Source organism: Nilaparvata lugens, chromosome 10, assembly GCF_014356525.2.
Source record: "Nilaparvata lugens isolate BPH chromosome 10, ASM1435652v1, whole genome shotgun sequence".
NCBI classification, from domain to species: domain Eukaryota; kingdom Metazoa; phylum Arthropoda; class Insecta; order Hemiptera; family Delphacidae; genus Nilaparvata; species Nilaparvata lugens.
In genome coordinates, this window is record NC_052513.1 from 29944608 (window position 1) to 29971735 (window position 27128).

Here is a 27128-nt window from a genome sequence, read left to right on the forward strand (position 1 = left end):
ATGTAAAATCTGTAAAAATGGATGATCTGTTGACAATGTCTGTTAAATGGACATCTGACTTTCTAAAGGTGCGTACAGATTTACGCGCCGCTAATATGAGCAATTCACTTTTAATCAGCTGATGCCAAGCTTTTTATATCTGTATCTTACCATTTCTGTAAAAATACAGATATAGTCAGCTGATTAAAAGTGAATTGCTCATGTTCGCGGCGCGTATATCTGTACGCACCTTTAGAAACCATTATTTCCCAACAAAATAATGGTGTTGAAGTAGCTCAATGACTTGAGTACGGTACCTAATGTACATAAATTGCTCAATTATTTCTAATATAACGCTCTTTGCTGCCATCTGTTGGCGCAAAAATATCCAGACACATTTCCTTTTTCCTTTCAAGAATCAAATTTACAATTTAATGTCCATAACATTACTCTACCGTTTCTCATGTAAATTCTCTGAAATCATAGGATTAGATGGGTATTACACCAAACAGTTCAGAAAACTCTTTCAATGTAGACGGGATTCTGAAAAATTGCTTGAACTTGAAGCGTAAAATTGAATGATACCGCCAGAGCAGATTGTCCGCCATTTGCTTTGCTAGAAAACTTGCAGCGTGCAGTCTGTAGTGTTGGTTTTCTTGATCATGATCAGTTGAGGAATGGTGGTTGTGGTTCTTGTTTCATGTCAAGGCTTGTACTGCATGAGAAGCTTTCTTGGGTTCTCATGCTGTTTTAATCGGTTTAAACTCTAACTTCGGCAATTATGAATGGTGACGTGGATGCTTATAATGTAGAGGAAATATGCCGTTTGTGTTTGAAAGCAGAAGGGACAATTCTACCGATTTTCGGCTTGGAACATTCGTCAAGAGACTGCATTCCACTTTCCAATAAGATCAAGGCTTGTGTTGCTGTCGAGGTTAGAAATTTTGTTTCTATAAGTTTTTTAATGTATCTTGACATTCTAATTATTGCTCATCATTACAATGTTTGATAACGTATTCTGAATAGAATATCTGTACGCTTCCCAAACTTAACCTCAATAATTTATGTTCTGTTGACATACGCTTCAGTTTGAAATAAATTTATATTTATATAATTATAGGTATTCAATTTCATGCTAAAATAAATGCTTATCATGCTCTTGATTATAGTTTCCTCTTGAGTACAGTATAATTATTTACCGGTATTATTTTCAATTTAAGAACTTTAATATAACTTTGAAAGTCTTATTATTTGTTTATTTTGACTATTAAAGTCGGCGACTTGATTATGAATATAATATGGTCATGTTTAGCTTTGTTAGTTATATTAATTCTTTATAGTGTCTGTTCAACAATAGTATCACATTTGAATTGATAAATAGGGGTCTATTTAAATGATAATTAGTTCATTGAAGTTTGAAAAATCTTGATGCAAGCTTACATTAACTTTGGGATTTTTATGTCAAGTTGACTAAGCTTAGTAACTTATTACGACTGATATAAAAATAAATATTATAATGTTTTCAGGTTTTCTTAAATATTATTACGGTATTGCATGATTGTACAGGTATATGTGACAGTTCACATCGAGCCCTCCTCTACCCCTGATTTATCAATTCAAAATCTATCTTCAGTTAGTTAAATTTTAAATTCAGCTTATTTATCGAAAAACTGTTTTTCATAAAGTCAACTTTTATAAGTACCGTATACTTGGAAGTGTCAATCATCATTTCGCTTCTTCATATTTTTTATACTACCTACCTAATTAATATTCAATTTCCAATAATATTTACTATCACTGTTGTTATATAGCTAAGCATGTTTGTTACCGTATCTTATAGGCAGCACAGGACAGCTTAACATTAATTATGATGACTTATTGATCGCTGAAAATCTTGAAAGCACAGTTATACTGAGAAGACCATTATTATCAGTATGGCTGGCTGATAACCATCTTCATGTTTTTACATGATAGGTAGGCCTACCTACTTGATTATGTAGACCACATGAAAAGTAGATGAATAAAGATTAATTTAGACTTTGCAGAACTCAGCATGAAGCGCATGAATCAATCGTTTCATTATTATAAAAATTTAGTTTTGGTATCTTTGACTCATAATTTATTAGTACCTATGTTTCTTTGGTTTAATAATGTATGATAATTGAATGATTCATGAGAAGTATGTGTAATAATAAGTTAACTTAGATGTGAATGCTTGTAATTTCTAGATACCGTAACTTAGTCGGTTAAAAATTTTAAATTAAGTGTTAAGATGATCTTAGGCTAGGGTGTCCAGACGTCCCGGAAAACTGGGATTGTCCCGGTTTTTCATCCGAAGTCCCGGTGTCCCAAAAAAGTTTTGGAAAGTTTAAAAGTCGTAAAATCCTTCGTCTTGAACGTGATTGGCTGATCTCCACAACCTCGACCAATTTCAATGCTTTCCAACAAGAGGAATTCAAGAACCCATTTATCACACTACCCCGAGGCATCGGGGGCTTAAATTTAGATGTAGGACGTGTGGGAGTAATAATCCTCAACAAACAAGTAGCCTACCCAAAATCCCAATTTCATCATTTTTTTTTTTGGTTTTAGGAAACCTTTGAAAGCTCTGAAATATTTAAATACTTTCTTCTTGAATACGTTATTTCTTGAAATAACTCTACTTTCTTCACTCATATCCTTGATACAGTCTGCAGCATTACTCTTATGGAGTAGCCAACAGTGTCACTGCAAGATCTCACAGAATCCAGTTAGCCTGTGAGCTAATAGTGCGAGAGAAAGAACAATGTGTTCCTATTGTTATATTGAAATAAAATTGGTCATATATGAGGCCCCCAAACTAAAGTTTGCACGGACTTTAGTAGTATTTATAGTGCCGCATGGCAATAGTGAGTAAAGTCAAGCCCACATCATATCCATGACCTGCCATCAGTTAACTTGATAGTAAAGCAATGCTGACTTGGTTAAATTGCATTTCAAACACATTTTTGATCATCAAACATTTATTAAAGCTTTTGAAATGGCTCAGAAGCACGTCAGCAGTGCTTGCAAGTGTAAAACCTTCCAAGTGAGATAGATGATGGATAATCTATTTATCTTCACAACATCAGACAGATAATGGATACTGATACTGTTGAAATTAACTGATGTTCCATAAAATTATGTTTTTGAAATGGCTTGAAACTACGTCAGCAGTGCTTGCATGTATTGTGGAGGAAAGTCTAGTTATGAAACAAAGTTGACATTATTTCACATTCAAGAGAAAATCAATTTTCAATAGAATATTTGCTGTGACTGACCAAATTTAGTCACCTAACCAAATTTACCAATTCACATCACATTACATTCAAGCACTTCTGAAATGGTTGAACTGGTGGCTTTGCTATACTTGATAAAAATAGGATTTTCATATTATTTTTTTCAAAAACATATTCTTTATAGCATCAATTTATCAAAACTACTATGATATCTCATGAAAGTGCATTTGAAGAGCATCTCTCTTGAAAGTATTCATCAAAAACAGCTCTCTTAGAAATGAAAAGGTCGATGGTGTCTGATTCAGATTTATCAATTGACATTACATTCAATCACTGCTGGTAGTTGATTTGAAATTATTTCATTCAACATAATTTATTCAAGATTTTCCATCTCTCTTGAAAGTGAAGAAAGTGTCCACTTCGTTTCGTAACCAAATTTCCCTCCCACAATACATGCAAGCACCTTTGACGTAGTTACTTGCCATTTCAGAAACATCATTTCAACATCAGCTAATTTCTAAAGTATTCAACATCTATTTTGATAGTGTTTTCCAAAAACATCTCACTTGAAAAGTGTAAAGGGCCCTTCACACCTACGGATTTGGCTCGTGGATTTGGCCTGTGTTGGCTCGTGTCCTTGAACGACTCAGAGCAAAATCACTACACACCAGTAGTAAGCAACGTGAGCCCGGCCTGCCCTACATTTCAAGGCTATCCTCTCCACCAAAATCTAAATCGTCCAATAATGGAAATAGAGGATTTTTGATTTCAGATTTGAATTCAGCGACCCCAAATTTTTTTAAAGCGTAAGAACCATTTTCGAAAATACCCGAAAACAAGGGAGCTATGACTGTTTGGGACAGGCAAAAGTTTTTAGAAGTGTTTAATCACTTGAAAGCTCAGGTCTAAACATGAAAATTTTTAAAACTTTTTTTATTTTAAACTTTGAAAAGATGAATCCAAATATGGAATCAAAAATCAGAAAACTTCTCCCACTCTTAGATACATTGTCTGAAATTCATGCCGGGACCTCGGAAATAAATACTGTAACGCCTCAACCAGCTCCCAATAAGTACGGTATAGAACTCTTTACATCTTAGGTAAGATAGTATTTTAAAATACTATGACAATTCATTGATTGAAAAAGGTTGTCATACTCAATATTATCCTGTAAAAATTCAGACAAAAAATTGTGATTCAATTTCAGCTTCCTCAATACAATTTCACACAAGTAGACAAAAATAATATAAAAATGAGATCATTTTTATTAAATAAAAAATTGAAATATGCTTATTCTATAGCTAATAAAAATTTTGTGGAAACACTGGTATTATTATTGTACAGTACTAGTACTTTTTTGCTATTGGTTCAACCAAATTCTTTATAGAAATAGAACTCTTCATTAATAACATTTAAGTGCTCACAGAGTTTTTATTTTCGACTATTTTAGAGTTCCCGCGAATTATTTTACTAATTCGAGGGCGCTGAATCCGAATCTGAAATCAACATTTTGCTATCTCGATTTTTAGGCGATTTAGATTTTTGGTAATTACACGCGCACGGCCGGGAGAGCCTACACACTCACGGATTTCTCCCGAGCCGAGCCAAGACAGGCCGAATCCGCGAGCCAAATCCGTAGGTGTGTAGGGCCCTTAACACATGCAAGCACTGCTGACGTGTTTCAGAGTTATCCCAAAAACATGATCCCTCTTGGCACGCAAGCAGTTTGGTCAATGTTTTTGGCGTGGGCTGAAACTGGGCGTAACCGCAGCTGGTTCCCCTTCAGGGATTGGAATTGCTGGCTGGAGCACAGAGCTTCGAGCAGAACATGATAAAACATTCCGGATCTGGACAATGCTCGAGCGAAGGGAATCTTTAGGAATGAAGCGAGCAGCAAGCTAGCGATGAACAGAAGAGAAAATGGCTTTGAGTTTCGAGTGAAGGCTTCTCAATGCTCTGATGATGCAGGTTGAGAAGAGAGAGATGGCGATCGACTCAGCTTGCTCGGCTGTGCTCTCCTTCTCTTCCCTTTTTGGCATTTTGTTCCGACATCATTCAGTTTTTGTCGCTCCTTCCTCTATCATCCTGTTTCTTCCAAAGTACAGTCATTCTGCTTGCAGATAGAAAGTTGTTTCTCCCTTTATTTGTGTTTTTTCGTTGCCTCTTCCATCTACACGGTAGTCAGATTGCTTTTGGCCAAAACTCTGACATTACTCCGCACTGCGAAGAAACTGTTCTCGCAGTTGTCACAAAACAAGACAATACCTGTCTTGTATTGTTTTGAGAAGGATGTATTGATTAATTCTAGATTGTTTATAATGCTCTGAAACTCCCATTGTCTATTATATTTTATAATTATTATTTAACGAAAATCCTAAATCAATGCTGCAAATCACCCCGAAGACTTCTGCTACTGCAGACATTGACAACAGGGTTAACAGCTAGATGGAAATTCGATGAGAACTACTATCCAAAAATTAGTTGCCAGCCCGGGAATCGAACCCGGTACCTCCCAATTGCTAGTCAGGAATGCTTACCCTTACACCAAACTGACAATCTCTGGATAGCAGCGCTCATTTTATACGAAGCCATAGCGGCCAACCAGTAACAGATGGAATTAAATAGAGAATGCATTTATTCAAATGCTAATTAATATATAATTATTATTTAACGAAAATCCTAAATAAATGCTGCAAATCACCCCGAAGACTTCTGCTACTGCAGACATTGACAACATTTCTATTTATTAAAATTCATTATTCTATTTTCTTTAAAAGTGAGATCCCAGAAAATGGATTCAAACTTGAATATCCTACATTCCTATGCTAGTAGAATATCATATATTGTATTTGAAATTCATGCATAGTGTACCGCCTATGCCTAACCAGTCTTGAATTTGAAGCATCCTCAATCAATGATTGTCTTGCTGTAGTGATGTATTGATATTAAGTTATCTAATTTGTAATGAATTGAGTATTTTCTAAACGTCAAATTGCAATACATTATCGAATCAAGCAATCCTTTCTACGGATTGCTGTTTTTTAAATTACTGCATTTTATAAATTTTGGTGATTGGTATGTTAATGTTATGAAAACTACTCGATAATAGGACCATGATCAAGAATAGATTAGTTTTGATTCGATTGCCATGTTTCCTTGGATATTTCAATTAAGTTAATAGGCAAGTACGGTAATCCCTTGATGTTCCTGCAAGATTCTCTTGTACTCTTTCTCAAAATAGATAACCTTCTCCTAGTCACCTTTGCAACTGTGTTACAAAAATTAAAGTTTACATCAAAATCAATAACTGTAGTGACTGATTGCACCTCTTACTTTCATTAAAATTTATTTATGTGATGCACTTTATAGGACACCACATTAGTGAGAATTTCTTTGTAGAAGAGCTTCAATATAAAACATCTTTTCTTTTCAACCCTTAACTTGGCAAGGATGCATCCTGATATTAGAAAAATTATTTCTTGCTTTTTATCTTTATAAGGCTTGAGTGAATTTTCGGAGTGATCCGTGGTCTAGTGGATAGAGTGATTGCGTAGCAGCATAGAGATCCCGGGTTCAAACCCTCTCACAACCAAAAGTTTTTTAACCAGATCACTCCTGGATGGGCTAGTTAAACTGTCGGTTCCGGCTGAAGTATGACAGTCGTAAGGACCATTGACGGCTTAAATTATATATTCAGACAGTGGGACCTTCCCGCAAGGGACTCCCCACCAACAAAAGCCATACGAATTTACTTTTTTTACCGGAAATTTCGTCCAAACTGAATCCAGGTTGGCAGCGTAATTAAAAATTCTCCTGTTGATGTCTTCCAACCCGAGCAGCCACTTCCACGTACAGTATCACGAGGCTGTATATATGTTACAGTTGAGGTTGGGAACAAAATGGAAGCTCAAAATAATATAGGAGATTTGAAAATAGCTATTAAAAGTTATGTATAACTTTAGGTATAACATAGGATACACTGCCAATTCAAGGGTAATCAATCAACGGTAGGTATAATTGAGGCTTCTTTGTTCAAAGGGTAAGAGTTGGTCAAAATTCTGTAGTTTTATCCAGAAATGATGTTTTATTAAGAATGATTGCTCAACCTTCAGTAACAAAGCAACAAATTGTTATTGAAGAGAATGCAGTATTTTTAATTTGAGAGATAATAAAGGAACGATAAGCAAGAGATAATAAAGAGCCGATAAGCAAGAGATACTAAAGGAACGATAAGCAAGAGATAATAAAGGAACGATAAGCTAGAGATAATAAAGAAACGATACTCAATATATTATCAAATGAATTTTTGTTTTCTAGGTTATAAAGCCTTCTTTTGAAGTTTTCTTGGCTGTGATTCATCAGAACGTCAAGACAAAACTTTTGTTGCAAATTTTTAAAATCGACGAAATAACTTTTGATGATATTTTACTTGGCTTGGATATCATATGATCATTGTTGTCTCACAGGAAGAGACGGTAAATTTTCTATCAAATCGGAAACTCAAAATTTGCTGATGTTGCTGTAAAATACTGAATTGTATAGTGAAATACTTTAGAATTGTATTCAATTATGATTGAATTCAACAGAGATACTGTAATTATAAATGATGTTTTTCATGATTTTGATGTTTTCTCTATTGTTTTCTTCAACCTGTGTCTATTAAAATAATGTATTTTGATCAATTATATTAATTCAACAAACTGTTTTCCATTTCATGTATGCTTTTTTTATTTCTTGAAATAAAATAATTCCACAATTGAATGTATTAGGATGACAATAGAGAAACTTATTTTAGTAGTCATGAGCGCTTAGAATAACTGTGTTAATTCATTTCACAGTTATTCGGAAGTCACCTAAAAACGTTATCATTTTAACACTGGTTATGTTTTAAAGTATAGAAATGAAGGCATTTATTTATCTATCCACAAGTCCAAGATCTGCGATGGTATCATCAGAAAGAAATATTAAACTAAAATGGCTACATTTCAATATTTGTTTGATCAAGACTTTTTTCTTATGATGATGCCCTCATGAGTCTCAGTAAAGTAGCAGTTGTACGTAGATAATGGGAGGGAGGATGAATAAAAACCTACAGTTCAAGGTGGGCTCCGAAACACTAGGAACTGATTCTAAATTGACGCGAAGGAAAGCGAGAATATAATGTCAGGTAAATTAACTTGTGTGGGTTTCAAATCACCGGGTAGTGATTTTGAAAGCACTAAACTGTGGAGGTGCTTGTTGTCAAGCGGCAACCCTTCCAAAGATAGTACCGAGTTCAAGTATTTACCTAAGCGAAAAATTGGGGTTCTGGCCCCTCTTATGAACAATAAATTGTGCACGATTTATGTTGTACTTCAAGAAAGTCCTGCTACTCATCGAAAAAGGATATCGAAACTTGACCAAATTCCTGTTTTCCTCTTCTTATCTATTCGATAATCAACCTGTTCTATTTGTGTTAATGACATTCTCTTGATAATTTAGGTTGAATAAATGGTTATTTTTCAGTTATGTATGACGTTTGATGAGTGTTGAATCACTAGTAAATGGATCAACAATAATATTCTCCAATATTGTTGATTTGATTGATCAGCATAACTAAAGCTTCTTCAATTTAGAATGCTTGATGAGACTCAACAATCAACGTTCTTCTGGCACTTTATCATCTTCTCATCTGCTGTTCAGTGTCAATAATCATCAACGTAAATTCCATGTTTATTTTTAGACTTCGACAATTGTTTCGTTTGTTCACAGACCACTTGAAAACGTACAATGACAATTGACAATAAACGACTGTTGTGAACATTGTGAAAGTTCTATTGTTCAGGTAGTGGGTCTTCAAAAGCTGTACTGAAATTTTGTCATTCTAAAATAAGTAGAATCGAGAATGCTTTATAGATAAGTATGAAGTATGAAAGCCAACCAAAATTCTGTCATGGTAGATTGTTGGAGTTGAACCAAGACTTCTTTCATGTTATTTTGGCGACTTATAATTTAGAATTTGTCAACATTTTCCGAATTAAAGATTGTCTGTCATTATCAGAGTCAGATATTTATTGAATATATATTCTAGCTCTATTGTGGAGCTTCAATTTGCCAAGTTATTGTCATTACCAAGCACGTTAGCTTAAGCTTATTGATAGATAACTGATCTTAAAAATGAATCACCTTTCCTTAAAACCAATAGAACCACATGGTATTCCATATTCCTTTGATTTCGAATACTAACTTGTATTAAACGTTTTTCAAGGTGAACTCAAAAAGATTGTTCCAAGAATTCGGTTGTTCTTTATATACTATATTAGACTGAGAATTTATCCACAATTACTGTACGATTCTCATTTGAAGAGAAGAAATGCCATTGAAGTGAATTCAGCTTTCAAGTAGCTAAAAGTAGATAACAGTTTCTAATAGGTTTACAGTATAAATGCTCACCAAAGCATTGGATAATGGCTGTTGATGTTTCTATTGGTTTGATGGGAGATTATTAGCTGAGTTATCTTTCAACAAGCTGTTGGGAACGTGTTGGGTAGTGACGTGGTAGTTTTGAAGAATTCTATTGACGATAATAATTATTGTTGGTCCGTTCAATTTGCAACGCCATTTGGCTGAGTAAAGCTTTGAGTTATATTATTTGTTATCGTACCATACAAGCTCAAGTCAATGTTGAAATGAATATGCATTACATTCTATTGGTTTTCAATAGCAAATAAATGCTTGAATCAGGTTTGCTTGATAGGAGGTTCAACAGGAAACTCAACGATTGTGGTCAAATTCAATATTAAATTGTGTTCACAAATTCACCCTATTATCTGTAAAAGATTTGCAAGTACAATTTGCAGATTTAAATTTACAATGAAGAGGGTTATTTTCAGGAATCTAGTTTAATGCTGATTCCACAGATACGTAATATCGTGCAAAGTGTCGTTTGCAACGTAGTATTGTGTAAAGAGAATTTGAGAAAGATAGCCGCAATAATATATTTTCACATTAATTTGTAGAAATTGTATTCTATCCTCTTTCGTAGCTTTTAATCTAACTACTTGATGTTTGCTTTACATAGTTCTCCTTGATCTCAAGTTTTTTTGAAGAAGCCTCGAATGTTACGAAAGAACATCCTAATAAAGTTTTGATTACAATTTGATGCTCTCTTACGGAATTTAGAAGTTCTTATCAAGCTTCAAGTTTTAGTAGCCTAGATTGTTACGGTACTTTGAACCCTTTTGAATCTTATGATAAAGTAACCGCATGTACCTATCATAATAGGCTACATACATGATATAACCGCAGACTTGCACCTGAAACTCAAACCCACTCCAGTTGTCCTGTTTCAAGATGATACACAAAAACAATTCATTAGAGTGATTAGAGAAGACCAACAGACGCAGCCGAAAACTGTACCTTTAGATATACCAAGTAGATCTATTCAAAGGTCATTAATGGATCTACGAAGTATTTACATTATTAACTTCAAGATAAGTGTATAATTCGTCTAAAAGTCCATGTATTCATGTATTACATAATTGATGCATGAGTAAATACAATTGAACCTATAATTTCATAGTTGACTAAAGTGTTTTGTATACAAAATTGTAAACAAATACAAACAAAACAAATAAAAAACGGTATTTCAAGCTCCAATGTACAGAGTACCTCTCCCTCATATATTTTTTTATTTGAGTTTGATACCCACATAGGTTAGCCATGCCCTCAGTTAGGCATGTTTGATAGTAATGACCTTGTAATATTTTTTGTTGAAGATGATGACTACCGAATGTCAAAGCTAATAGAAGAAATGATGATCAGACCTACAATTTATGTGGGTTCAAAATTATCTGGAAGTGAATTTTAATATTCTGTTTGATATGAGACCCATTACTCATTAGTTGTAATACGAAAGACACGTCCAATAAGGAAAAATTGAAGATACAACAAACATGATAAGAAACTCCTTGAAAACGTTGTGAGACATGCCTGTGATGTGTGAGTGAACAACTTTCTCTCCACTCATATCGGATGTTTCATTCCTCCATCAGCGTTCGAAAACTATTTCTGTCGTTAGGTGGCTCACATTGCTAAGGCAAAGAAGAGAGCTCTTCAAAGTTTCCGAGTCTACCTCTGTCATGAGAGACTGAAACGGAAAAGGCATTTCAGGTCATAGTCGCACGCTCAATGCTGCTGCTCTCTTTGTCAGATGCAGTGTTGCCACATTGAGTTGCCCGGCTCAAGGTAATGGCAGCCCTGATGTTATGCTCAACCTCTGTCCAGAATAAAATGGTATTGCATTTAGTTGTTAACCACACAACTCCCCATCTTTCAAACCTGTCATGGTCAGGGTTCTGCTGGCTGTCCAGAGAAACCCTCTAGATATTATTGATTTCCCTCCTTGTATTATAATGAAGAGAGCCGAACGTTATGAACAGGGTACACTTGGCCATTTTTTGGATCGATGGTCCCCGGCTGGTGCTCAATTTGATGGCTCCCAACTTTGCAGTGTTCACCACCCCCCTTTCCGCCCCACCTCACTCCCAGCCATCAAGTACCGCCCATTTCCATTGAATCCTGCTTTTCTCCCTCAGGGAAAATGTGATCATCCCTGCTTTGGCAGCTGTCTCTGCTGCCCTGAATTTTCTCTTACCTACGTTTCAACGCGTCAGTTTGCTTCAATTCTGCCCGTTCTTGGTTTTGCAATATGAGATCCAGTGTTGGCTCTTTGTTTCCCCTTCCATCTTCTGTCCCTTCTGTTCCATTTTTTCGATCCATTCTCATTCATTTTTCTAATGATTCCATTTGCTCTATTATGGAATCTCTTATGGCTCAATGTTCTAATCATTTTTTCAATCTATTTGGGATTCATTTTAGAATGAATTCTCAATCATAATTTTTCTTTTCGTGATGTTTTCTGCTTTCTCCGATCTGCATTATGTTGTCAGGATTAATTTTTTCATCGTCCACATTTTTATAATTGATCATCGACCAATCTTCCCTTCCTCAATTCTCAGACTATGCTCCATTTCATTATTCATTATGATTGATTTTCTTCATCTCTATACACACATATTGATGTTGATACTGCTTTTATAAATGTTTGTGGAAACATCTGCTTTATGACTTACATGAGTTTTGGTTCTTTTGGCAATAAATTATTGTTTTTAAAGTTATTGTTAACTCAACTTTCCTCCAAGGCCAAGGCCCTTGAGATCATCATCCTCCATTCTCCAATAATATAAATATAGCCTATTCTCATACAGTGCATTGAACTTCATTTTGCATTGCTTAGGCCTATGCTTTCCAATTTATTTTGAGTTAATCATAATCTGGTGATTCATTTAATGATTGTTTGCAATATAAATTTTAGTATAGATTTTTAGTATTTTGTTAAACTCTATCAATGTTATGGAGTTATTTAGAAACGTGGTGGGGCAAGGGACTTTTTCTGCAAATCAAATTAATATTATGCCAAGAAAAAGGTATTGAACTGAAGACATCTTATAATTGTTCCTGAGTTTATCAACCACGTACAAGTTTAGAGCCTCTGTGGGCAACATGCTCATCTTTTTGCAAACATCGTCTAGTATCCTATATCCACGCTTATCTTAACTAGTATTCAGACTTGATAGCATTCATTCGTATTTTTCTAGGATGCTATCAAAAAACGTCATTAAAAATTGGTTTACGTGTTAAGTTATCCAGTATCCATGCTTATCTTATCTAGTATTCATACTAGATTGTATTCATTCGTATTTTACTTTCCTTGCCCTATTACCATAGGTAAGGAAAGTATTTCTTTCCGAAAAAAATTAAGGTACCCCAATTTCTAAATTTCTACACGTTTCAAGGTCCCCTGAGTCCAAAAAACTGGTTTTTGGGTATTGGTTTGTGTGTGTGTGTGTGTGTGTGTGTGTGTGTGTGTTTGAGTGTATGTGCGTCTGTGTACACGATATCTCATCTCCCAATTAACGGAATTACTTGAAATTTGGAACTTAAGGTCCTTTCACTATAAGGATCCGACACGAACAATTTCGATCAAATGCAATTCAAGATGGCGGCTAAAATGGCGAAAATGTTGTCAAAAACAGGGTTTTTCGTGATTTTCTCGGAAACGGCTCCAACGATTTTGATCAAAATTCATGCCTAAAATAGTCATCGATAAGCTCTATCAACTGCCACAAGTCCCATATCTGTAAAAATTTCAGGAGCTCCGCCCCATCAATGCAGATAGATACCCAATTATCAGGCTTCAGATACAATTGAAACAAAAAAAAAATCAAGTGGAGTAGATTGAGCATGAAAATCTCTACAATTAATGTTCAGTAACATTTTCATTTCACCTAAAATTGAAAATAAGCTTTAAATTCGAGAAGATGTGATTATTCAATTGCAAATATATTATTGTTGATTCTATTAAATCATTCACTATGAAGAGGTAGCAGACCTCATGTGTGTCTCCAGCGTTATTGCCCTGTCACCAGCCACTACCTCCGTAAACTGTTTACGGAGGTAGTGCACCAGCTGGCTCAAATCTTTGAATAGTAGACTTGAGATGCGCGGGAACACTAGCGTCAGGTGATCAATTTTCATAACGGCAAGGAAAGCTGTGTGAGTGCGCTACACCAGATTTTTTCGTTTTCATTCGTATTCATTCGTATATTCAAAAATTGGTTTACATGTTATGTTGTATCACAATTTTAATTTCAAACATGGTATGATTTTTCAGTGTGCGCGAGATATTTTGAATATAGCTGAAGTGAGATTCACTCTAAACTGCCAGTCAGTATCCCTTGGAAATAACATCGATTCTTCCCGTTCATCCTATGCTGTCAGTTAAAGTGAATCTCACTATAGTAGCTGTTGTCTTATGAAATGACGGTGTGATGGAAGAATGCTCTGAAGAGATCGTTTCACAGGAAGTTGTTTCTGAATGCATTTTTCCACTTCTGTAGCTCGACAAGAAATTTATCACGTCCCCATCCTTTACCACCTAATCTTTCAAAAACTCACTAAATATTTCGATATTATTTCTTGTTGAAAATAAATAATACAGTGATTAGTATTTTCGTAATCATTAGTTCCGTATTCCATTGATACGAAATAAGTCGATTACTCTCATATATACACTAGGAATCTAAAATTTCAAGTGAAAACAGTCTGCTAGAATATAGCCAACAGATTGATTTGTCACGTCAATGTCAAAAAAAATATTCCAATGTATAGATTTCCTCGTATTAGTTTCGTGGTTTTCTTCAAGATGGTAGTTAAATTGATTTGAATTAATATTTCCTAACTTGAACGTCTAGTTTCTTTTCTTGGTTTTACAATTTTGGATTTCGGTGGAAACAAAATCAAAACTCCCTGTGATTTTCAAGGTTGAATTTGTATAATATCGAAATATTGCAGTTCTATTTCTATCTTGGATTTTGTCACCGCTTGAACCAAGAATACAACCTTATCATTTTCAAGTATTTACAACCTTCTCATTTTCAAGTATTTTAGGTTTTCTTCAACCTTTGTCAAGGTGTTGATGTATTACATTGAATTTTAATAATAGTACTGCAGAACCACTTATGTCCATTTTGTCAACACTAGAACTTCTTTGAATCAAGAAATCCAAACACTTCCAAATTAAGTAACTTCTAAATTTAGTTCAATATAAGATGGCTGCGATCGTAATGTATCAAACAAGCAGAAAGCGGTAAGAGAGTTTGGACCCTCGCATTGCTGCTACAGGCTACGTAACTTTTTCTTCACAGCAGTGTGGAGAGAAAGGGTCCTCCGTTCTCAGCCATAATCAGGCAGGCAAGATTGCCAGGCCAGAGAACTCAGTGGGAAGCCTGTGAAATGCTGCTGGGAGAAGGCGAGAACCGAGAACTGCACTGCTCTGCTGCTCAAAAGAAGCCTCGTTGCTCAACAACTGTTCAGGCATCAATGTGTTGCCCGGTATATCTATATTGTGATAGCTAGTGGCGTTGTCGACGTGGGACCGTATATCTATGTTGTGGGAGCTGGTATGGCATCATCAGGGGTCATTTTCCAACGCGCATGCACTACCATCATCCGGCTGCGCTCCCCTTTCCATCTCAAACATGGCTTCAAATCTACTCTCTTCATCTGTTGCCAGCTCGCTTGGCATCCTCTTAGCTTATAAGCGTCATGGTTCTGCGCTATTTTCATCATCATCTGTCTTTTACTTTTCGATGCCTCGTTACATCTTCTCTCCATTCCCCATTCGCAGCAAAGATCATGATCAAGTTTGTTGCCGCCATCTCTCCATTTCTCATTTGTATCAGAAAAGTTTTTTCATCAACTGTCTTTGACTTTTCGCTAATCTTTTCTCCTTCATTCCTCATTTCTATTAGTGATTATTGAGAGCTGTATTCAACAGGAGATAACAGTTGCTAGGGCTACCATTCCAGACCAGGGTTCTGACTAATTTTGTTAGGTTGGTAGCAAGTTTAGGATAATTTCCAAAAAAGATTTAATTACCAAACAAGTTATACTGCAAAGGAAGATTACGGGGTTAATATAACCAGGGTTTTGTCTATTTGTTAGGGGAAAAGTCTTTGTTCTTTTGTTGTGCTATGCCAAGGTTGGAGGATATCCTTCAGAAATTCTAGTAGGATTATGCTAGTCCTAGTGTATTGGATTTGTTTGTGGGGTAATAAGCTAAATTTAGATAACATGCACCACCATTTACATAATATTAAGAGAAGGGATCAAAAATGGTTGATTCTTCTGTTGAGTAGTTTAGGTACATGGATAGGCAATGGTCCATGGAAAGAGAATGTAAAGACAGTAAGTTACTGACAGCCAGTACTTATCGCGTAGGCCTACTATCCCTGCCTAAAGGAATACTTGCCTCTTCAGTGGCAAGTAACTAATGGTGGCCAGTGAAACCAAACCTGTTTCCTTCTACCTGCAACTCCTGGGCCAGTTGCAGTTTGGTTCACGTGGGTGGTCCAAGTACTGCCTGCCATCAACTTTCCGTATCTTCTTTCCCTGTCTATGAGCTGCTTCAGATTTTCTCTGTTATCACTATTCTAATTTTGGACATTTTATTAATTTATCAAAATTTGGGAATGGAATAGATTTGGGCCAAGCCTGTTGTTCCTTCCTAATCATATTTATATGATTTGTGATTCTGTCCACAAATAAATAAATAAATAATTAAACCATAACCAATAATTAGTACAGTGAATAAAATATTATAGGGTTCCAAGTCAACAAAGACTAAAATGTTTTTTGGGACAGATGAAGATATTCGAATATTGGCCCAAAATTTATATTCATAATACTTGATGGTGAAAATCATTCTGTCAATAGACCTAATAGAAAAGCTTATTGTGCGTTGTCGAATTTGACCACTTATTAATTGTTTGAGCATTTCATAATTTCTTGAATAGAAGAACGTTTTCTGAAGTGTAATACTGTGATAAATCAGATTCATCAACATTAGTCGCTTATGTCCAGTTGACTGTTCTTTACTGGTCGAGAGTGTTGTTCTAATATTGTTTGCATTGAATGAGTACTGTGACCTTTGAGCCAACTCTATTAGCCTCATTAGCATCCTCCTGAAGGCATGTTTGGGATAGTCAATACCACTAAAAACTATTAGACTTCCTACGTTTTTCGAGCAGTTGATATAACTAAGAAGGTATTCTCATTTGATGTTCACAATTGATCTAATAACTAGGTTTCTAATAAATTTAGTATCGAGGTTTCAAAATACATATTGTTATAGAATCTGTTTGGATTTTTTTATTGAAAAATAACCTAGGTATTTGTCAAAGAATCTTATGTTAGAATAAAGATTTTCAGATCAAACCATACAATTACACAGTATGTTAAGCACAACTTTCAGAACTGTGATGAAAACATGTCGAATAATGAGCTTTTCTTTACCTCTCAAGTTCCTCAATTCAAATATAAATATCAACAAAGCTCTCAAGAAATTCTCCTTATATTTCGTGTTGCGAAATTTAATGCAGTATTCGTTGACATGAGAGCACCAGTATGAACTGTAATGAATATATCTTTGTTAAAAACACTTCGCCAAGTTTTTGGTTTTCAAACACGCTGTGAAGGCTAAATAATATAATGAGGGGAATATGCTACTACTTGTATAGGCAGGTGAAATGAGCAGTTGCGCGATACCATGCCAGCGCGTTTTTGTGAAGGTCATTGTACTCCTCTCCACGCCCCCAATCCATCCCTTATTCAGGATTTTGGAACTGTAGGTAATATCAGAGACAAATGATTACTACTACTACTACAACAGTTCCGACAGATGATTGAACGCTATTATTTAGACTACTCTATGGTGATATCAAAGACAATCATTTTATATTAGGTCTCCTTCGATTACGAGTAGACTGGAAATAGACCTGTCTAGTCATTCAATTCATTCGTACCTACTCCGGTTCTAATGAAGCTTTTGAAATAATGCTGTTTATTGAAAGGAAAGGATAAGAAAACACATTTACTCATTCTTCACTATTTTTACTACAATAGTCTAGTCTAATTCAATGGTTTACTTTGATAGTATGATTATTGGCTTTTACGATAAAATATTATTGAGTGACTGAATTATATCTATCTGTTATTGTTATATAGGCCTATATCTGAAGTACATGTATATTCACTTTATATTTATATTACATTTACAGTATTTGATTAATTCATCAATCATATTGATGATATCGAGTTGCTCACGATATTACTTTTATAATTTTGTATTTTAAATCGTTGTTTCTCTCGTGATGGTTTCGAATGTTATAAATTGCAAGTTGTAACATCTTTCAATGTTTATAAATTGGCATTTCAAATTATTTCTTAGAGTTGTATTCTTATTGAAAAGGAATTTCGTTCTCAATTTCATCAAGGCCAATTTGATCAAAATGTGTTTCAAAAAATATTTCCGTAGTTTCCTCTCCTAGGCTTCCCTTTGAAATACGACTATTTCAATGCTGATGAGATAGTATCCATTGTGTTTCAGCAATTATATTTTGTCAGCAGAATAAGTTGTCCAGTTCAAAAGCTCTTTTGAAGCCTTTGATAAAATACGGCGACTTTTACATGCTTGTGTAAGCATACTGTATATTAGTAATTCAATAAATCCTTTGTTGTCAAATCTACTAGATTTGATCTCAATAGTATTTTTTTCTCAAATAATAATTATTGTCTTCCTGTTACTGTCAATACACACTTGACAACGTTTACCTTTATTATTTAATGATGTTGTAGAATGTTCAAACATTTTCTAAGCTCTGCACCCGAAATAATTTTGATTTATGTGACTATTCACTTGTGTTTTTTGTGCATCTTGTGTGGGATTGATGAGTGAGTTAGGGGGGGGGGAGGTTTGTAGCCTTTTCAACTTTCTTTTGGAAGAGCTTGAGAAAGTACTCGTACGTCTTCTTCAACTATTGTTCCAATCAGAGAGAAAAGAATAAGAATCTTATTCAGTTCTATTATCTCTGGTTCCAATATCCAATGTCTGGTATCAATGATTCGTGTATAAATTCAACAATATTTGTCTTTTCTCAGCTACAACACGTAGCTGAATTTGCCAAGTTTTTCCAAGATAATCCTATAGACTAACCAAATAGAACCATGTTAGTCTCACATGAGCTATTATGTAGTTGCATCGTACAGGTGTACAAATGTACAGTTGAGACGAAATACTGTCAGAGAGAAAGCTCTATGAGTGATAACGGAATGGGAGAGGTAGGTCTACACTCTACAGCATTTCTGTTGGTTGAGTGTGGTGACAAAACCACACCGCAGACAGACCTTGAGAGAGGAGTGACTCTGATAATGGCTGAGCTCTGACAAAATTACAGTAGGAGCAGCTGTTGGTTGACTTGCTTGGCTCGGCAACTCGGCAACAGTGCGTTGTTATTCAGGCAGGGCAAGCTCTCCACTCGAAGAAATGAGCACAGGCTGATAAGAGCAGCGCACCAGGCATGGGGAAATGCTGTTCTATTCTAGGCAGGGGTCTGCTGCTGCAATACTACACCCAGGCAGTCAGCTCCTACTCGATGAAAAGGAAATTGAAACGCTTCTCTTGCCACACTGTACACTCGTGTGGTGGAAGTGGTTGGTTCTGCTTCTCTGTTCAGCTCTGACGCTGCCTGCCTGTTTGGGAATTGTTGACGATCGATCGGCTGGCTTGGCTTGGCTCGCTATCGTATGGCAGCCATTTTGGATTGCCTGTCGACGGCCATGAATGATGTAGGCTATGCGTGAACTGAATGCCACACTGCTAGACCTTTAACTGCTGAGCTAACAAATCATTAGAAATCACTGGATGTTCAAGGTGACCTGTTGTGTAGGAATACACAATTTAGTTGGATTTGAGAATCCTGCAAGATGTGTATAACGTTTTGCTAAATGATTCCCTTCCGTATATTTTATTTGTATTCTGAAAACTATTTGCAGTCCTGACCCTAGATGTCAGAGGAGGCCTGTAGTGAAGTTTTTCACCAATGTTTAATTATTAACAACTTTGATTATTGATTTCTTGCAAAATAACACATATTGTATTTCTCAGCCTGGGACATGTTACATAGGAAGTCCTTGTATGGCTTCCAGGAAACTGAACAAATTTCTGATGAAATTAGTCTGTAAAACACCCGAAAACTCTATTTTCTGTGACAGATTTGCAATAACTAATTAGTGAAATATATGAAATGAAATGTCCTTCTAAAATAATTTGGTAGTCTGTTAAAACGGGAAGAGCTGACATTATCAAATGTGTAGACGCAGTTGACATGCATAGACCGGCAATGTATGGAATCGCTTCCAAAGGCAGTGGTTCGTAACTCCCTTATAGCTTTATTTCTGTAGATCCACTCATCTTTCATCATCACCATCACCATCATCATGCCACCGATTACTCATGCCCCAAGCCTGGAGCTTATTAGGGCGTCACCCCACCAAACCAAACAAGGTTTGTCAAATTTTGCATTCTACTGTCAGCCATTCCCCGCTTAAATTCTTATGAAACAAAGGTCCCTGAATATATATTTTATTTTTTGGTTCGCAATGCAGACAACTCCATGTGAATCTAGGATATTGGTTTTGGTTATGCATTGCAGATGCATTCACTTCAGATCATAGAAAATCATGGTAAATAGACCTATAATATAAGAAATTTTATTTTTATAGCCAAGATCAGCTCATTTAAATAAGCTGCCCTCTCTTGTCATCATATTGCTATGCGTTTAGTATTTCGTAATATAACAGGTTCTCAGGTCAATCTTCAGTGCTTTTTAATCGTGATTGATTCACTAATAATTCTTGTTATTCTTTTCACGAAGTTTATTCACAAGGAATTATAGAAAATGATCGTATAATTCTTATGAGTACCTATTCAAGTAGTTTGCAAAAGTTCATTTGCCTTTTGAAAATCTGTGTCAGGCATTAGTAATCTGAGTAATGGCGCATTACTCATGATGAGGTATGATGACTCATGGTGGTGCTTGCTCTGCAGGAATTTCTGTGGCGAAATTCCAAACCGCTGGAGAATTCCTATAATTTCCTGTATAGGAATCAGCTGGCCATTCAGTGTAGGATATTAGTGGAGCGTAAAAATTTGTATTGAAAGAAATCAAGGAATACTGTATTGTAATATTGCTTATTCTGTTTTTCCTATTAGCCTATACTTTATTCTGCATCATTTGTACAAACACTTGTCATTGAAATGATTGGGAGGGGACAAAAAATTGTTTTGTTATTGTTTCTCTCGATCTATTTGATGACTGTATTTCTAAATAGTATTGTTCCTTGATGATTTCTAATGATTTTTTCTTTAATTTTGTTATTTTTTGCGTGCAGGTCAATCGGAACGATGAACTGCCCAAGAAGATCTGCGTGGGCTGTGTGCATCAGGTGGACTCCTGGCATAAGTTCAAGACCGCCTGCGACACAGCTCAGACAAAACTCACCTCCTGGATTAAGACTACTGAACGCTATAAGTCAGCAACCAGTGAGGTATGGCCATAGAAGTAAATCACTATCAAAATAAAAATAATAGAAAAGTAATAGTAAATTCATTTTGCTCATCCAAAAATAGATGAAAATTAGTAATCAAACACATCATAAAAAGCTAGATGAATTGAAGTTGTCAATTCTACCATGATTACAAATCTGAGTATAGGTTTTCATGTTAATATCAACAGATTTGAAATTAGTATTCTTTTTGGAATTATAGGTAGTACCGTAATTCAAGTATTTTTTAGAGTAGCATAATAATTACTGGAATATCAACATATTTTAAATTAGTATTCTTTTTGGCATTATAGTAATTCAAGTATTTTTTTAGAATAGCATATTAATAACTGGAATTAAATCATAATTGACAGTATTTTTTTGGGAAATCTCTTAAATGCATTATGTCCTTTTACAAAATACCCAGGATATTAAATTAACAATAATTCGAATTGCATTAAATTAGTTTAATTATGAAAAATTTCATGAATTGTGCATGAGCACATCAAGTGTTGAATTGTTGACAGTAGTTTTTCTTCTCAAATATTCTCTTATTCAGTTTAAAAATATATTTGGTAATTTTAAAGTGAATATTACATAAGAAAAATGAAATCATTCTCTTAAATGGTCTCAAAAGAAGTCTCTAGAGTAAATGTAACTTCTATACCTGAAACCTTGAATAATAATAATAATAATAATAATAATAATAATTGCTCTCTCAATTGTGTCACATGTTTAACACTCAGCCTACAATAGTGAATAATTACAAACTTTATCTCAGTAATGTAGTTTATTAATCTTCCACTATACTAATCTTTACTATATTAATCTTCAGACTAATGAATAATCACTCAATATTATGTAAGAACTTAATTTATTGAAAACTTATCTCAGTAATTTAGTTTGAACGATATTAATCTTCAAGTAAATGAATGAGCACTCAATATTATGTAAGAACTTAATTTATTAAAAACATAATCTCAGTAAATTAGTTTGAACTATATTAATCTTCAAGTAAATGATTGAGCACTCAATGTTAGGTAGGAAACAAATTTATTCATGAAGATAATTTATTTGTCTTTTTCCGCACAGATAATAATCAAACAAGAACCCATCGATGACTTTGAATGCGATGACGTCATAGTCTGTGATGATGACTCCAACGACACTGCTGCTCCCCCCTCACCAGCACCCATCTTCGAGAATCCGAGGATCGATGCTCCGGAATCCGCATCCGTCATCGAGAATCAAGATCATCACGAGGACAGCAACATCAGTTTTTTTGAGTCCAACGCAAGGGATCCTCTCGAAATTACTCCAGAACAAAGTAACGATGCAGAAAATGTTGGAAGTAATGTTGAGGTTCAGGAGCCTCCGATCCACGGCAAATCCTTACTGGAACAAGCTTTGGAAGGTGACGTAGTTGACAAACCACCCCAACAACTTGACGAAGACGAACTGATGATTGCGGATTTCAGCGATGAACTGGCCCCGGATTTGAAACTGTTGAAAGGTGATGATGTTGTGACACAAGATGGTGTACAATCAGATCATGAGATCGAAGGTTTGGTGGACGAAAATAGTGTAGCTTCTACAGGGTGTGTCGTCAAGACCGAGGAAGCCAGTTTGATTCACATGATTGACTTTGAAATGAAGCGGCGGGCTAGTGAGGACTTCGATACGGTGGAACCGTTTGTAGATGTCGGTGATGAGGAGGATGATTATGAGGACTATGATGTGGGAATTGTTGTGGAAGGCAGCCACAGTCAACAGAGGGATGTGCAGGTGGTTGGAATGGTGACGAGGAGTTCGAGAAGGTTCGACGGCGCTGACGTCACGGCGGGCAAATCTGAGAACGGAATGATGATTGAGGCGTTTTCGTTGAAGGATGATTTTGGCGGGGAGCGGTTCGAGGGGGATCCGTTCACTGAGGAGCATGAACGGCTGTTGAACGGGACTGCGGGGAGCAATGTTGATCCTGATGCGATGACTGTCAACAGCAGTATAACACAATCGGATGCCACGTCGATGGTTAGTATATTGATTACATTGACCATTCTATTCTTTGGTTAGGTTAGTATATTGATTTTAATCATTTTATTCTTTGGTTAGTATCTTGGTCACCTTGATAATTTTCATTTTTTATACTCCGCTCGTATCTCCCCATTAATGTAGGGTTTTCAAAAGCGGTAGTTGAATTATAAACACATATTAAAGTAGAAAACTGTCACTCATGTTGTGTGTTACGATCGTTCCGCCTTGGTGTGAAGGTTTGATCAGACTGAATGTTGTCATCATGACAAAGCGAAACGATTTTCACTCACAACTTGAGTTGATATTTCGTACTTTGATGTTATATTATTTATTACATTCAACCAGTAGAACTAGTAAAAGCTTGTAAACTGATCAACTTCATGAATGTTGATCAAATTGATTGGATCCATTCACCTTTTGTATTATTTCCATGTTATTGTTTTATAAATTTGCCATTATTTTTTTATTGTTTTATAAAAATTCCAATCAAATTCTTTAATTCTATAACAAAAACTTACTGTGAATTTTCAATAATAAATTGTCACCACTCTCATATTTATATAAATGATTTACGTAATTTTTCAACTAGTTCAATTTATCTTTCTAAATCTCCCTATTCAGCTATTAGCTAATGCAATAATTTGTTATTTTATTTACTATTTGATTTCGTATGAAATATTATATATTATTATTGTTATCTATAAATATAATAAAGGGAAGAATCGACTTGAACATGTACGGGAAAGAAAGCACACGAATGACGCATTTTCACGGCTGATTAACTTGAAATTTGGCTTATTGATTCTCAATTCACCGAGGATGGTTATAGGCCTATTCTGAATTCTTCAAGGTTTCAGCAGATCAAGTTATCAGTTTGTCAAGTTTCTTATTAAACCCTTGCAAAGCACAGGTTACCTGCTAGTCTTTTAATAATTATTGTAAATTTCAAGTTAGTTGGTAGAAGTAGTAGTCATGGTGAGAAACACCTTATTCATATTTTATTCATATCAATATTCATTCAATATTTAAGATATAACTATTTTATTAATATTCAAACCATTATTATATTAGAAAAAAATTGCTCATTAGTTTGCAAAAAAAATGTTTACAAATCTTCTCTATGTACTCTATCCAAATTCAATATAGAATTATCTTTTTTTATTAATTTATCCTAACTTTGTGATTTTCGTCTACCAAGATTTTATTTTTCTTGAATGTTCTTCCTAAGTTTTTATTCTTCTTGAAGTGTTGGTCTGTTGCTCAATAGCCTAATTTAGTATAAAATTTTCACATATACAACAATATATATTATGCATATAGATGTTTAATGAATTTTGAACTGTGGAACTTGCAATTTGCAGATCGTGAAGCAGGAACCAATGAGCCCGGGCACTGTTGACGATTACGAGGTCTCATCGATGTCCAAGGACGACTGGGCGACCGACGAACCCACAGCAGACGTCGACTACAAGCCGGAAGTCGACCAACACAACTACAAGAAAAAACGGAAGTACAGGAGACATTCCTACAAAAAGGGCAAGGTACCCTGCAAACCATGCGGGGGTACCTACCCCAATTATCTCAAGTATATCCGTCACTGTAAGTCACTCAAACACCAGAACAACGTGAAACTTTTTAAAAGTTTGGGGAAGCCCGTGCCTGAAGAACCCATCCTGGGACCCCCTGTGACCCCTCCAAACTAGATAATGTTAAGCCAGCTTCTGTGTCGATACAGAACGGGGTGGAATACCATGTTTGCCCTATTATGAGTTGTAGTAAATCGTTCAAACATAGGAGGAATTTGCAGAGTCATGTAAAACTGAACCACGGGTTCAATTTGAAAGAATTGGAGCGGGCAGAAAGACGTCCGGAGCCTATAGATGAGAGTTATACTCCTCCTGAACAATCTCATCCCCCTCCTGAACAATCTCATCCCCCTCCTGAGAAACAACCTAGGTTGGAAACTGAGAGTCTTGAACCGGAGATAAATAGTGGTGAGAAACAAACGGTTTTCACTTGTAACATTTGTTCGAAAGAGTTTGGATATCGTCGATCTCTCAATCAGCATCTATTCATTTTCCATAATATTACACCTCCCACCCCCCGCCTCAAATGTCCCAGGTGCTCGAAAAACTTCCAAAAAATGACTGGACTGAAGAGTCATTTGCGGTCGTGTGGTGTCTTTTTCAACTCGAAACGGTGTCCGTATTGTTTGAAAGATTTCGCGACTTATAAGGAGAATTACAGGCATAAGGCTGTGTGTCCCAAAAGGTATGCAAGAGTTGAAAAAAGTAATCAAGCTGCCAGAATTGTCGTGCCTAGAAGCGGGAGCTTCACTTGCAGGTTTTGTATTATTTCCATGTTATTGTTTTATAAATTTGCCATTATTTTTTTATTGTTTTATAAAAATTCCAATCAAATTCTTTAATTCTATAACAAAAACTTACTGTGAATTTTCAATAATAAATTGTCACCACTCTCATATTTATATAAATGATTTACGTAATTTTTCAACTAGTTCAATTTATCTTTCTAAATCTCCCTATTCAGCTATTAGCTAATGCAATAATTTGTTATTTTATTTACTATTTGATTTCGTATGAAATATTTATATATTATTATTGTTATCTATAAATATAATAAAGGGAAGAATCGACTTGAACATGTACGGGAAAGAAAGCACACGAATGACGCATTTTCACGGCTGATTAACTTGAAATTTGGCTTATTGATTCTCAATTCACCGAGGATGGTTATAGGCCTATTCTGAATTCTTCAAGGTTTCAGCAGATCAAGTTATCAGTTTGTCAAGTTTCTTATTAAACCCTTGCAAAGCACAGGTTACCTGCTAGTCTTTTAATAATTATTGTAAATTTCAAGTTAGTTGGTAGAAGTAGTAGTCATGGTGAGAAACACCTTATTCATATTTTATTCATATCAATATTCATTCAATATTTAAGATATAACTATTTTATTAATATTCAAACCATTATTATATTAGAAAAAAATTGCTCATTAGTTTGCAAAAAAAATGTTTACAAATCTTCTCTATGTACTCTATCCAAATTCAATATAGAATTATCTTTTTTTATTAATTTATCCTAACTTTGTGATTTTCGTCTACCAAGATTTTATTTTTCTTGAATGTTCTTCCTAAGTTTTTATTCTTCTTGAAGTGTTGGTCTGTTGCTCAATAGCCTAATTTAGTATAAAATTTTCACATATACAACAATATATATTATGCATATAGATGTTTAATGAATTTTGAACTGTGGAACTTGCAATTTGCAGATCGTGAAGCAGGAACCAATGAGCCCGGGCACTGTTGACGATTACGAGGTCTCATCGATGTCCAAGGACGACTGGGCGACCGACGAACCCACAGCAGACGTCGACTACAAGCCGGAAGTCGACCAACACAACTACAAGAAAAAACGGAAGTACAGGAGACATTCCTACAAAAAGGGCAAGGTACCCTGCAAACCATGCGGGGGTACCTACCCCAATTATCTCAAGTATATCCGTCACTGTAAGTCACTCAAACACCAGAACAACGTGAAACTTTTTAAAAGTTTGGGGAAGCCCGTGCCTGAAGAACCCATCCTGGGACCCCCTGTGACCCCTCCAAAACTAGATAATGTTAAGCCAGCTTCTGTGTCGATACAGAACGGGGTGGAATACCATGTTTGCCCTATTATGAGTTGTAGTAAATCGTTCAAACATAGGAGGAATTTGCAGAGTCATGTAAAACTGAACCACGGGTTCAATTTGAAAGAATTGGAGCGGGCAGAAAGACGTCCGGAGCCTATAGATGAGAGTTATACTCCTCCTGAACAATCTCATCCCCCTCCTGAACAATCTCATCCCCCTCCT

At 35.4% G+C, this 27128-nt stretch overlaps 1 protein-coding gene across 1 annotated transcript; it reads left to right on the plus strand.

Moving 5' to 3' along the window:
* The first annotated feature begins 544 nt into the window (after positions 1-544).
* On the plus strand, positions 545-24973 carry LOC111056316. Its single transcript, XM_022343672.2, has 4 exons — positions 545-913; positions 21069-21224; positions 22314-23252; positions 24617-24973. Exons 1-4 carry the CDS (start codon positions 761-763, stop codon positions 24956-24958), a joined length of 1590 nt encoding a protein of 529 aa, XP_022199364.2. The 5' UTR covers positions 545-760; the 3' UTR covers positions 24959-24973.
* The last annotated feature ends 2155 nt before the right edge of the window (positions 24974-27128 follow it).

Bases quoted from the DNA above. Each gene is read 5' to 3' on its own strand.
- LOC111056316 (XM_022343672.2), top strand. From the start codon at position 761: ATGAATGGTGACGTGGATGCTTATAATGTAGAGGAAATATGCCGTTTG. The intron at 914-21,068 runs GTTAGAAATTTT...TTTTGCGTGCAG, and splicing joins AGGCTTGTGTTGCTGTCGAG to GTCAATCGGAACGATGAACT. The intron at 23,253-24,616 runs GTTAGTATATTG...TGCAATTTGCAG, and splicing joins AATCGGATGCCACGTCGATG to ATCGTGAAGCAGGAACCAAT.